The 13,544-nt window shown below is 45.2% G+C and overlaps 1 protein-coding gene across 1 annotated transcript; it reads right to left on the minus strand.

The window, feature by feature from the left end:
- Positions 1-7,705: 7,705 nt before the first annotated feature.
- Positions 7,706-9,837, minus strand: LOC105528894 (melanoma-associated antigen C2). Its single transcript, XM_011965864.1, has 2 exons — positions 9,739-9,837; positions 7,706-9,430 (listed from the first exon to the last, which is right to left on the minus strand). The coding sequence occupies exon 2, from the start codon at positions 9,362-9,364 to the stop codon at positions 8,243-8,245; it is 1,122 nt and encodes a 373-aa protein (XP_011821254.1). The 5' UTR covers positions 9,365-9,430; positions 9,739-9,837; the 3' UTR covers positions 7,706-8,242.
- Between the last annotated feature and the right edge of the window lie 3,707 nt (positions 9,838-13,544).

A 13,544-nucleotide genomic window follows, 5' to 3' on the forward strand; every position in this document is an offset into this window, starting at 1 on the left:
GAACTTAGGAGCTTTCCCAAAGATCATAGGAAAGCAGTCCTTATACTTCTTGATGACAGTCGTCAGCATCTCAGCCTTTGTGACAGGCTCCTTTGGTTGGTATTTGAGGAGAAGCAACTGCATCAACTCAGCCACCTTTTCATCCAGTGCACATGTGAGCAAGGATTCACTGTCTGACAAGGCACGCCATGTAGGTGTATCCTCCACTTTTTGCCTGCTGGACTCCTCATCCAATGGGCCTCACAAAGGGGAGAAAGAGCAGGAGCTCAGAGGTCTCTGGGGAGCATCATGAAGAGGAATCCTGGGAGCACTCGGGAAGAATTGGAAACCCAGCAGCAGGCATGTCCTCATCCTCTAGAGCATCCAGAACCAGAATAGAGGATGAGGAGGAGGAAGAGCAGGAAGAGCAGGAGGGGAATAAAAAGTGGCAAGAGGAAGAGGAAATGGAGGAGGCTTCCTCCTCCTCATCTGTGGAATCCTGTGCATCTACCAAGACCTGTATCAGAACTGGGTTCTGGAAGTCTTGCTCAAAGTTGAGGTGGGGAAGGCTTGGGAAGAGAGCTGTGCTGACTGTTTTTCAGAAGTAGCATCCTTTAAGCAGGGATGGGGAGCATGGGATCCCAGAGGCCTGAGGGAGGGAGGGACAGTGTGAGTGGCCTCAGTTGAGAAACTCACCCATGATGGCTGACAAAGGCCGACTTACAGCTCTTCTTCTCTTAAGGTGGTGTTCTAGGGTCTCACAGGTGTCCTGTCTTTATAAGGGGTTTGTTCCCTGGAAACCTGTAGGAGGATATGAGAGAGCATCTCGGGGCACAGATGGCAGGCAGAGCCCCAGACTCGGAAACTGATAGTAGGTGGGGAGTGCCGGGTGCTTCATGATGGCAAATCACCGTCCTTCCACAGAGTTCTCTTCTCATTAAGTGGCCAGCCCTGGGGTTCCTCCCTCTGCTTAACTGAAGCTGCCCTCCCCAGAGAAATCTTTTTCTCTGACGGACTCCTAAAATGGAAGTCAGAAAGTTGTACATCTGGCAAGCTTGATGTCCTCTAGAGCTGGCCGCAGGAGCAGGGACAGGGGAGGGGCACTACCATCCATGGGCATTCCATTCCAACCTTCCTAGGGGCTGTGCCTGGACTCCCGAAACTGCCTGAGCTCCCTGCCTCTAGCCATCTGAGTCTTCCATCTCCAAATAAGCCCCTCCCATCCCTGAGACCTTCAAGGTGGAAGGGAGGGAGAATCGCATCCACCCACAGTGGGACTGGGCCTTCTAGGGCCTATACTCTCTCACTCTTCTGTCCAGACAGCAACCATTCTTCTAAAATCCATTCCAAATCCTTCCCCTTTACTGCTGTGTGTGAAGTTAATATCAGCTCTCACCTAGCCTATGTCAAAGGCTTCCTTATTGTTGCTTCTTTGCCTATTCTTGTCCCAGAAAAATCCATCATCTTTTCAGCAGCCTGGGATCCCTTTAAAAATCCAATTCGTGATTATTTTTTAATTTACACACACCAGATTTAACTATAATGTGAAGTTATATGTGTTTTGGCAAATGCATTGCGTCGTACATCTACCTCCCATGTATCATACTGTCCAGTTCCGTCACCCTCCATGTCCCGTGTGCATCCGATTTGAGGTCAGTCACTACACTTCTCCACAGCTCCTAGCAAGTATGCTCTCTTTTCAATTCACATTGTTTTAACTTTCACAATTTGTCATATGAATAAGTCCATAAAATACGAGTTTAAAAGTGTGGCTGTATCATTTCTCATCACACCTAGCAAGGAATGAGAATTCTCGTTGTTCCATATCCTCTCTTACATTTGGCATTTTAGATTGTCAGATTTTAGTAATTCAAACAAGTGTGCATTCCAATTTTTTGTTTTTTGTTTGCATCTCTCTAATGACAAATGACGTTATATGCCTCTTTGCAGTGGGTGTATCCTCTTTGCTTAAATGTCTGTTCAAATCATTCGCATCTTTTAAAAAACGAACAGACTTCATTTTTAGAGCATTGTTAACCCAAAAATGCAAAGAGAAAACCTCATCAAAAGTACAGAGAATTCTCACATATCTACACCTTCCTCCTGCCCTGCCCCATGTGGACACACATACACACACACACACAGCATCTCCTGTTATTTACATTTTGTATTAGTATGGCATGGCATGCTTGCTACAGTTGATTTCACATCTGTTGATGCCTCGTTATTAAGTCAAGTCCACAGTTTACATCAGGACTCACTCAACACTGGGGATGCTATACTTTTTGATACATATATAATGGCAAGTATTCATGATTCCAGTATCATACAGAGTTGTTTCACCATCCTAAATCTCCTATACATTCCACCTATTTAACAATCCCCCATGTCCCACCCCCAACCCATCAGCCCATGGAAACTACTGATATTTTTAGTGTATTCATAGTTGTCTGTTGGAGAATATTGTATGACTGGAATCATACATTACGTCACCTTTTTAGCTATTCTTCTTTCACTTAGCAATATGCATTCACGATTCCTCCAGGTCTATCTCACTCACAGTGACTGAAAGTTCCTGTTGCTCAACATGCATGTCAACATCTGATGTTTCAGTGTTTGGGCATTCAGTCTTTCTCCTGGTGGTAGAGTGCTATCTCCTTGGTGCTTTAATTTGCACTTCTCTAATGCCATATGACACTGAACAGTTTTCTGATACATGCTTATTTTCCATTCCTATATAGTTATTCTTTGGTGGGGTGCCTGTTCAGACTTTTTTGCCCACTTTAAATTAGGTTTCTGTTTTCTTATGTTTGGATTTTCAGAGTTTTGTGCATATTAAAATACATATCTTTTATCAGATATGTTTATCACAGAATATCCCTTTCTCTTGCTTATCTTTTCATTATCTTAGCAGTATCTTTTCATAGTGGAAGTATTTAATTTTATTAGAGTCCAATTTTTCTCTTTATCTTAGATTGCTGATATTTTTAGTGTTTCATCTGAAAAATTCCTCATCACACCCAAGGACACCTAGTGTTTGCACCTATAAGTTTGACCCACATTTAAAATTGTGATAAAATGCTTGTAAAAATGAATCATTTCCCCATGGACAAATGTATGAGGAAATTAACTGGTGAAACATTTTGGGAAAAAGCCCTCAGGATTATAAAAAAGATAAAATATTCATACCTTTTTCACACTTACTCAGTTTCCACATTAATATGCATTCCTTATAAGTAATTGTATGCATTTATCCCAGAATTTATACTTAAATATGCTGATTGTGTTTATTATAGCCACAAAAGAGAAACACATGGATGTTCATGAGGAGGAGATTTGTTCAATGTGTTAATGCAATAAATAAATGGGAATTCTAGAGAGTAATCCAAAAGTAAGATAGATGTATATGTACTGTGAAGCAAAGATTTTGGATCCATTTGAATAAGTGAGTATATTGGTTTGTTAGGCCTGCCATAGCAAAGTACCTCAACCTGGATGACATAAACAACAGATATTTATTGTCTCATAGTTTTCCAGTCTGGTAGTCAAAGAGCAAGGCGTTCGCAAGGTTGGTTCCTGCTGAGGGCTGTGAGGGAAGGATGTTTTCGGGCCTCTCTCCTTGCCTTGTAGATGGCTGTCTTCAATCCATGTGTGCTTACATTATCATCCCTCTACTCATATCTCTATGTCCAAATTCCTCCTCTTAATAATGACTCCCATAATATTTAATCAGGGACAGCATTAATAACCTCATTTTAACTTGATTGCCTCTGAAATAATCCTATCTCCAAATAATGTCACATTTTAATTTAAACGGAATTTCACCTATGATAGTGCAAAGGTAACTTGCATATCTATATGTATATCATTACCCATGTATACTTATATTTATAGACATGTATATAAATATATATGTAAATATCTGTGTGTGTGTTTCTGTATTACCACATCTGTCATTTAAAATCTTTAAATCAGCTTCTAAAATTTACACACCACACTGTTAATTGTGGAAACTTCTGAGTAAGAGGCTGAATTTTGAAGAAACTTTACAAAGGGGAGAAATGTGGTTTCTGTGTATTTTCAGAATTTTTTTCAACAATAATAAATGCAGTATCTATTTGTGAGAAAAGCATTAAAGTAAGCGTAAGAAAAGGAAGAGTAGCAGTGTAGTAGTCAGATAAAGTAACAGTAAGCGGATGGAATGAAAACATTTCCTGAAATTTACATGCTTTAACACGTTTAAATTCCGATTTTAGTTGGCAGGGTTTTATGGGCTGAATTCTACTTCTCCCTCCAAAGGCATCTATCCAGGTCTTAACCCCCAGTACCTCAGAATGTCACTGTATTTGGAGACAAAGCCTTTGAAGAGGTAATTAAGTTAAAATGAGGTCTTATTATTAGGGTCGTATTCAATATTACTGGTAGGTGTCCTCATAAGAAGAGGAGATTAGGATACAGACACACAGAACAAGGGACAACCATGTAGAAATTCAGTGAGAAAGTGGCCATCTGCAAGTCAAGGACAGGGCACAGAAGAAATCAACTGGCAAAAATCTTGTTCTTGGATTTTTAGCCTCCAGAAATGTGAGAAAATACATGAGTATTGTTTAAGTCACCCAGTCTGTGGTATGTTGTTACGGCTTAATAAACTAATACATACTGAGTCTTGGCTCTCATGTTACCCAGGTATCCAAGCTGCTTTCAACTTGTAGCTTTATATCATGACAGATGTTAACTGCTGAAAAGAAATGAAAGCATTGGAATGATACACTGGCTTCTGTCTAACTGCAAAGGAACCAACCAGGATGACAAGTTAGACAAGAAGATTGGCAATTGTAACATCTCACATAAGCCATCACGGTGCGCAATTAAAAGCAACTATTATAATTGATGAAGGTAAGTCTTTTAGTTTCTTGTAATTGTTTATGAGAAAGCCAGCATTGCCTTGAAATCTTACAGTTTTTTATTGCACCCACTAGGTGATTGGCGGTTCCAAAGAAAGAATTACAATAGGTTTTAAAACAATTCTGTAAGTCTTGGCAGGGAGGGTCAACCTTATTCCCTCAGCACTTTGCTGCACCGTCCTTTTTTTTTTTTTTTTTGAGACGGAGTCTCGCTCTGTGGCCCAGGCTGGAGTGCAGTGGCCGGATCTCAGCTCACTACAAGCTCCGCCTCCTGCCATTCTCCTGCCTCAGCCTCCCGAGTAGCTGGGACTACAGGTGCCCGCCACCTCGCCCGGCTAGTTTTTTGTATTTTTTTTAGTAGAGACGGGGTTTCACCGTGTTAGCCAGGATGGTCTCGATCTCCTGACCTCGTGATCCGCCCATCTCGGCCTCCCAAAGTGCTGGGATTACAGGCTTGAGCCACCGCGCCCGGCCTGCACCGTCCTTTTTATGATAAACATAATTTCTTTAGGCTGAGAACCCTGTCATGCCTTTTGGTGTATATCCTACCCTGAGAGCCTCTGCTACCCTTCACATAACTGAACACTCTTGAACAACTGCACATGTGCCTGTGGCGGACTGCAAACCAGGATTTTCCTGTGCGGCAGGTAACAGACAAAGGACAATGGAAAGATGATCAACCATTGTTTTCTCTGCTCATCAGAGCTATCCAAGGAACCTTTGTCACCTCCTAGGCAGTATTCAGGATTTTTTTATTTTTCTGTTTTTCAGAAATTCAACTCCTTGTCATTTATTTACAAAGTGATTCCCATAGTCTTATCTCATATACCAAGTTTATGAAGGAAGCTTTGCTTTTTGACCACACAGTATAGCTCATTAATCTGTGTATCTCTTCAGTGGCCTGTTTCAAACAATGTTACTACAAATATCATATATTAAAATCCTAATACAAATATCAAATATTAGGATATCAAAAACTCTCTTACCCTAGGATTACATGCCTAGAACCAGTATATTATGTGGCAAATCAGATTCTACTCACCACCCTATGTAGGAGTATTTTGAGAGTGTGTTGAAGATGCCCAGGATAGATAGGGAATTGTCACTATCCAAACTGAAAATTTACATCGAATTGCTGTTATCGCACAGGAGCCGGGGGTATGGATGGATCAGTCAGGGAACTTCTGTGGGGATGAGGAGGCGTCTATGTCAGGGGAAGGACTGCTGATTCTGGGCTGTTACACTGGAAGCAGGGCACAGCCTTCACAGAGAGATTGTAGGGACGAGCTGGTCAGCAGGACAGGTTCCGGAGTTGCTCAGGAGAGCACACAGGAGAGACAAGAAGGAGGGTGCTGTAAACTGGGAAAGTGCTGAGGCTGGACAGAACTGCTGGCACCTGGACAGAGTCAGCTCTCTAGAAACCTAGGGCTCAGAATAGGAGCAGGTAAACTAAGCCCAGCATGATCCCCAAATTGTATTTATTCTCATTGTCACCATTCTTCTCCCAGCCTACCTGAATACCTTGGCCACAGGGTTCATCTTGATGTCATCTGAGAGATTATAGCAAGTGTGCAGAGAAGTAGCTTAAAAGGCAAAGGCCTTCCTGAGGCTGGGAAGAGAGGGACAGCATGAGTCAAGATGAATTCAGAGCAAGGCTCAAGTGCCAGCCCTGTCACTTTGTAACCATGTGATCTTACTGAATTTATCAAGGACTACGCGCCTCAGGTTCTTCATCTGTAAAAGGGGTTTCATAAGCCCTGTCTTGTAGAATTGCTGGATGTTTATAATGTGAGTAAAACACCTGGCACAGTGCCAAGCATATATTGGAATTTTAACAAATGGCAGTTACCAATGTAATTATAACCCCAAGGCTACCACTGTCTTTTATGAAAAATTTCACTCTTGTTTTCTGATCTAAAACATCTCAGAGCATATGTAGCTGAATATGTCATGGAGTACCAACTCAACCAAAAATCCGGCTTCATAAATGAAACTCAGTCCATTCTCTTTCCAAAATGATATATTGTATAATTTGGGTAAGTAGAGAATTCCCCAAGTGGAATGCGACTCAATGATCCTGGAATTTGAGTCAAGGACCAACTCCTTTTCGCCTTCCCCAATGCTCATCCATCCAAAGCACTAGTTTTATGTATCCTCCACTAAAAATCTAGCCCTTGCTTGGAGTTGCCCACATTAGATTCAAAATCACCTAATTAAATGGCCTTTCCATGGAGTAGGCTCTGGCTCTCCCACGCCAGGTAAGTGAGTCAGCCTAGAGGCTTCTGGGCACCACTTCAAGGGATTATCACTACATTTCTCAGGAAACCCTTGCAGATGATGGATATCAATCACCTGGTTCTTGCACTGTGTTCAAACTCACCAGTGACAGAGCCACAGGACACCTTCCATTACTTCCCCATGTGGAGACTCCTCTCTGCTTCATCCTCCACCCAGAAGCAACTGCTCAGAGCAATTTCCCATTCCAGGCTCTTCCCTCACCCTCCGAGAGTCTGGTCCCAGCCACCACCCAGCTTTGTAACTACCAGCCCTCAGAAAAGCAACTGCAGTTTTCCAAAGCCCCAAGCTGCCTTAGCTCAAGACCTTTACACTTGAAGGCTTGCATCTGGAGTCTCACCTCCCCAGCCCCTTTTTAACTTGTTCTTTAGATTGTAGAGAACATCTTACCACCTTCTTGATATGGCTTCTGCTCCTAGACTCTACTGTTTTATGGATAGAGATAAGTCATGCTTTCATTAGCTTCCCCACTACTAACAGTGACTTCCACAAGCAAATACTGAAAGAATGCTCAGCAAATAAAGGAGTCAGTGGGGCTTTCTTTTATTAAGATTTAATTTCTGCTACTTTCTTCAACAAGCTAAGCAAAGCCAGGTATATATCTTTAATTTTCAAGAACAAAAGAATAAGCAGAACAAGGAAATGAAAATATTGACCATCCTTCACGTTGTCCCACTATTTAACTGCTGAGTTACTGCGTATTGTAAAAAACAAACAAACAAACAAAAAGCCTATTACAATACCACACTACCCTGTTACTGATCACAAAATAAGGAAGAAGGTATTTCCATTTTTTTTAAACAAAATATCAAACTGTTACTCTTAAACTAGATAAACAGCAATACATGTGTGACCAATATTCATAAATTAATGCTCTGAAGCTAACTACCTGCTATTCAAAGGAAAAGCATTCAAAAAGTACTGAAAAACAGGTAAATCTCCACATCACCCATATGGGACAGAAATGCAAAGAACATTATGTTCCTCGAGCCCCACCTGGCCCTCCACTACCTAGAACCTAAACTGCCTTGTTCAAACACAGAGCGAAGAAACTATCCTAGACTTCACTCAGAAAAGGGGAGGTTGCTGGACATGACACTGAGGCTTTCAGTGGCCATGACAGTGGCATCATCTGTGGTATCAGTCATGGCCTGGGCTCTCTCTTCCACATCTTTCAAAGCATCCTTGTACCAGGATGGAAAGGAACTAGGGACAGTGTTGTTCAGCTTGGCTAAAAACTCTAGTACTTTACTCTTGATGCTTTCTGAATGGGCTCTCGGACCCCACAGGAATTCATAATATGGAGGAGAACTGTTTGGCACCTCCCGACACTCCAGGTATTGCTCCTGCACCCAAACTTTAGTGAGGAGCTCCCTGGGCTCCCCATAGATGAAGTGCTCCCTCCCAGCATACACCCCTATTGCATTCAGCACTTCCCAGATGACCTCCTCAGAGGCAAAGCTGCCCTTTATGAAGATCACACTCAGAATAATAATCAGGAGGCTGTTCTCCGGCATGCCCTCGTCATCACTACCCTCATCAGTGAGGTCTACTGTGTTTGCAAACACAGAAAAGTGGTCAGGGCCCACTTCTATCAGGGCAAGGCCAAAAAGAAGCTCCATGAACTCACGGGCTCTCTTGAGTATCACAGGAAAGTAGTCTTTGTACTTGATGGCAATCATCAGCATCTCTGCCTCTGTTACAGGCTCCTCTGCTTTGTACCTGAGGAGCAGGAACGCCACTAACTCGGCCACCTTTTCATCTAGTGTATGTGTGAAAGAGGACTCACTGTCTGGCAGGCCCTGACAGGTACTTGTATCCTCCTCTTTTTGGCTGCTGGACTCTTCACTGAATGAGCTCCATGAAAAAGAGGAGCAACAGGAGCTCAGAGGACTCTGGGAAGGACCCTGTGGAGGACTCTGTGGAGGACTACTGGGAGTGCTCTCGGGAAGACTTGGTATCACATCAGATGGCACCTCCTCCTCAGGACCACCAAGAATCAGAGAAGAGGATGAGGAGAAGGAAGAAGGGGAAAATACTAAGTAGAAAGTGGAAGAGGAAATGGAGGAGGCTTCCTCCTCTTCCTCATCTGTGGGATCCTGTGCATCTACCCAGTCCTCTGACTCAACGGAGGCCGGAGAGTCGTCGTCAACGTTGTGGAATGGAACGCCCGGAGTGGGAGGCATAACGACTTCTTCAGGCGCAGCAGGTAAAGGTATCAACAGGGATATGGATGATGAGATCCAACAGGCCTGTGGAAGAGAATGACAGTGTGAATGGCCTCAGCTGAGAAACTCACCCATGATGGCTCTGACAAAGGCCAACTTAGAGCTCTTCTTCTCTTAAGGTGGTGCTCTAGGGCCTCACAGGTCTCCTGTCTTCCTAGGGAGTTTGTCTGCTGGCAACCTGTAGGAGGATGTGGGAACACACCTCAGGGCACAGCTGGCAGGCAGAGCCTGAGACCCCAGGAATAACAGTAGATGGGTACGGCCGGGTGCTGCCGGGTCTGCTCTGTTTGTGGGGGTAGGGCCCTTGGTACAGAGTCACGCTGTGCACTCACCTTGACTCCTGGCAGTGCCTGGGCCTCCTCTGCTGTGGTGCTTTTAGGATGTATGTGTCCCTCACACCCAGGTCTTCAACTGCTGGTTCCTGGAGCACCTGCAAGAGGAAGTGACGGAGCCCCTCAGGCTAAAGACTACAAGTAGAGTCTTGGGCCTCCCAGGGCTGACAGCTGGGGCTGGCCAGAATCCCAGAGCCCCATAGTTCTGGACTGCATGGCCCCCTTAGAATTTAATTGGAAACCTCACAGCTTCTCAGAGAGGGTCAAGCCCCCACCACTCTGCTGGCCTAAGGCAAAACCTCCTAACAACCTCCACATCCCTGAGAGCAGTGGGAGGTAGTGCAGTGGCAGCCACCTCCCAGGACTCTACCATGGAGGCGGTCTGGGTGGCCTCACGTCCGTTCTGATGCACATGTGACTCCTGTCTTCTGTCTTATCGCCAGCAGGGCCTGGGAATCTTCCCTCTGCCAACCAGAGGCAGCTCCCCATGCTGACTTGCCACGGGACCCCCAAAACAAGGCCACTGCCTCCCCTCCACCCCTCACCCAGAAATGAGATGGCTGCCACTCAGCCTGAGCTGGCAGGGGAGTTCTACGAGGGCTGATTCTCGAGGAGCAGGGTGGGAATCTGTCCTCTGAGATGGGGGTTCCCCCAGTCCTCCTCAATGTCTTCCTATTTATTCCCTACAGGGCCGGCACCTCCTCCCTTCTTCTGTGGGCATTTTCCTGTCTGGGACGTAGCAGTCCCACTGCAGCGGCAGTGCAGGCCGGGATTTCATCTCTCTATGGTGGGAGGTCCCTCAGTTCTTCCTCAGGGCCCTCACCTTGTGGACCGGCCAGGTCTAAGACTCCCGGCCGCTGACTTGATTCGAATCTCCTTGCAAAATGCCTCCGATCCTTTAGATTCCCAAGATGGCCGTCTGGAAAGCACATCCGGGAACCCTGCCGGCGAGGATCAGGACTGACAGCAGGGCTAGCGTGGGGCGGGGCCTCCTCTCTGAGGAGGAACCACTCCCCGCCTCTCCGCTTCTTTTCCATCCCTTCCTTCCCACATCCCAGCTGCCCTCCAACCCTTCCTGCTCACTCCCTAAACCTTGTGGACCTTTTCACTCCCACCTCCCCAGTCCTTGACATCCCACCCTCCTTTTTCCAGGGGTGTCAACAGGGAGCGACTTGGTGCAGCCTGCACCTCCCCTCCGTGTTGGGAGGTCACCGTCCTTCCACATCTCTTCTTGTTTTCTGGCCAGTTCTGGGACTTCTCTCTCTGCTTAACTGAAGCTGCCCTCCTCAGAGACAGCCTCCCCTTCTGCTGACTCCCAAAATGGAAGTAAGAAAATTGTACATCTGGGGACCCTGATGGGGTCCTCCAGAGTTGGCAGCAGGCACAGGGACAAGACAGAGAGCACTACCGGTCATGGGTGTTCCCTTCCTGCCCTCCTGAGAGGCTGTGCCTGGACTCCTGAAATGGCCTGGACTCCCTGTCTCTGTGCATCTGAGTCTTTCACCTGCGAATAAGCCCCTCCCATCCCTGAGACCTGCAAGGTGGAAGAGAAGTAGAATCACATCCACCCACAGTGGGATAGGGCCTCCTGGCCCTAAGGCAGGCCTCCACTGCCCTCTGAAATGGGGTGGGAAGGCCCCTCTGGCTTTCTCAAGGTATTACTTCTAAAAGAGCCTATACTCCTTCCTTCTGTCCAGACAGCAACATTTGTTCCTTCAACTTCTAAATTCCATTCCAAGTTTTTCTACTTTACTGCTGTGAGTGAAGTTAATATCATCTCTCCCATAGCCTGTGTTAAAGGCTTCCTTATTGTTGCTTCTTTTCCTATTCTAGTCCCTGAACAAAAATCACTGTCTTTTCAGCAACCCGTGACCCTTTAAAAAAACAATACGTGATTAAAGTTTTAAATACACACATCAGATTTAACTAGAATGTGAAGTTATATGTATTTTGGAAAATGCATGGAGTCCCATATCTGCAAATCAAGTATCATACTGACCGGTTCCACCTGCCTAAAATTCTCCTGTGCATCCCGTTTGATGTCAATCACTGCACTCTACAAAGCTCCTAGCAACTCTCTTCTGTTTTCAGTTCCTATAATTTTAACTTTTCCAATTTGTCATATGATTAGCTTCATAAAATACTGACTTAAAAGTATGCCTGTACTATTTTTTATCACAACTAGCAAGGAATGAGAAATTCTGTTATTCTATATCTTCTCTTACATTTAGTATTTTAGATTTTCAGGTTTTAGCCATTCTCATAAGCATGTATTGGAACCTTCTTTGGTTTTTGTTTGTATCTTCTTAATGACATGACATTGGTCATCTTTTTATATGCTTCTTTTTTCGTTTGCTATATTCCCTTTTGTAAAGTGTCTATTCAAATCATTTGCATCTTTTTATAGATGAATAAACTTCATTTTTAGAGCATTGTTAATTCAAAAATACAAAGAGAAAACTTCATCAGAATTAGAGTTCCTACATGTCTACACCACCCGCCCTGCACTGTTTACTGCACACACACACGCACAGAGTCTATCTTTTTATTTACATTTTGTATTATTATGACATGTTTGCTACAGCTGATGGACCTGTATTGATACCTCATTCTTAAGTCCATCGTTTACATCAGGACACACTCTTAATACTGAGGATACTATAAATTTTGATAAGGCTGTAATGGCAAGTATTCATCATTGTGTTATCACACAGAATTGTTTCACCATCTTAGAGCTCCTCTGTGTTCCACCTAATTAATCAATCCCCCTTGCCCCAACCCCAACCCTCAGCCCCTGGAAACCAGTAATGTTTTTAGTGTATTCATCCTTGCCTGTTCCAGAATGTGGTATGCTAGGAAGCCTTTTTAGATTTTCTTCTTTCATTTAGCAGTATGCTTTCATGAGTCCTCCAGGTCTATCCCACTAACAACGACTGAAAGTTCCTGTTGGTCAACATGCATGTCAACATTTGATGTTTCAGTGTTTTAGATGTCAGCCATTCTCCTGGGTGTAGAGTGCTATACACCCAGCATCAGGGAGGGGAGCCTCCTCTCTGCTGAGGATCCACCCCCACCTCTCCACCTCTTTCCACCCTTTCCTGCCCTCCTCTCCACCTCCATCCACTTTTTCTTGCCCACGTCCCTACTCCATTGCACCCATTACTGTTCACCGTCTGCCCCCTTCTACCAGTTCCTGTCCATCTCCCCACTCCTTCCCACCCTTTCCTACCCACCTCCCTACCCATTCCACCCATTATGGCTCACCTCTTCACCCCCTTCCACCCATTCCTGCCCACTTCCCCAACCCCTTCCACTTCTTCCTATCCACCTCCACGTGACTGGCCCACTTCTTCCTGCCCACTTCCCTGCCTCCTTCCAGCCCTTCCTGCTTACCTTATGGTCCCCCTCCACCTTTTCCTTCTCACGCCCCTGCCCACCTCTTTCTTCCCACCTCCCTGCTCTCTCCCGGTCACCTCCTTTCTCCAGGTGTTACAGCAGATTGTGACTGGGCGTGATCTGGGTCTCCCCTCCATGTTGGGAGGTCACTGTCCTTCCACAGAGTTCTCTTCTTGTAGAGTGGCCAGTCCTGGGGCTCCTCTCTCTGCTTAACTGAAACTGCCCTCCTCAGAGAAAACTTCCCCTCTGGCAGGCTTCCAAAATGGAAGTTAGAAAGTTGTACATCTGGGGACCCTGATGGGCTCCTCCAGAGCTGGCAGCAGGCACAGGGACAGGACAGGGGGCACTACCAGTCATGGGTGTTCCCTTCCTGCCTTCCTGAGAGGCTGTGCCTGGACTCCTGAAACTGC

The sequence above is a fragment of the Mandrillus leucophaeus genome, unplaced genomic scaffold (genome assembly GCF_000951045.1).
Source record: "Mandrillus leucophaeus isolate KB7577 unplaced genomic scaffold, Mleu.le_1.0 Scaffold1188, whole genome shotgun sequence".
Lineage (NCBI taxonomy): Eukaryota > Metazoa > Chordata > Mammalia > Primates > Cercopithecidae > Mandrillus > Mandrillus leucophaeus.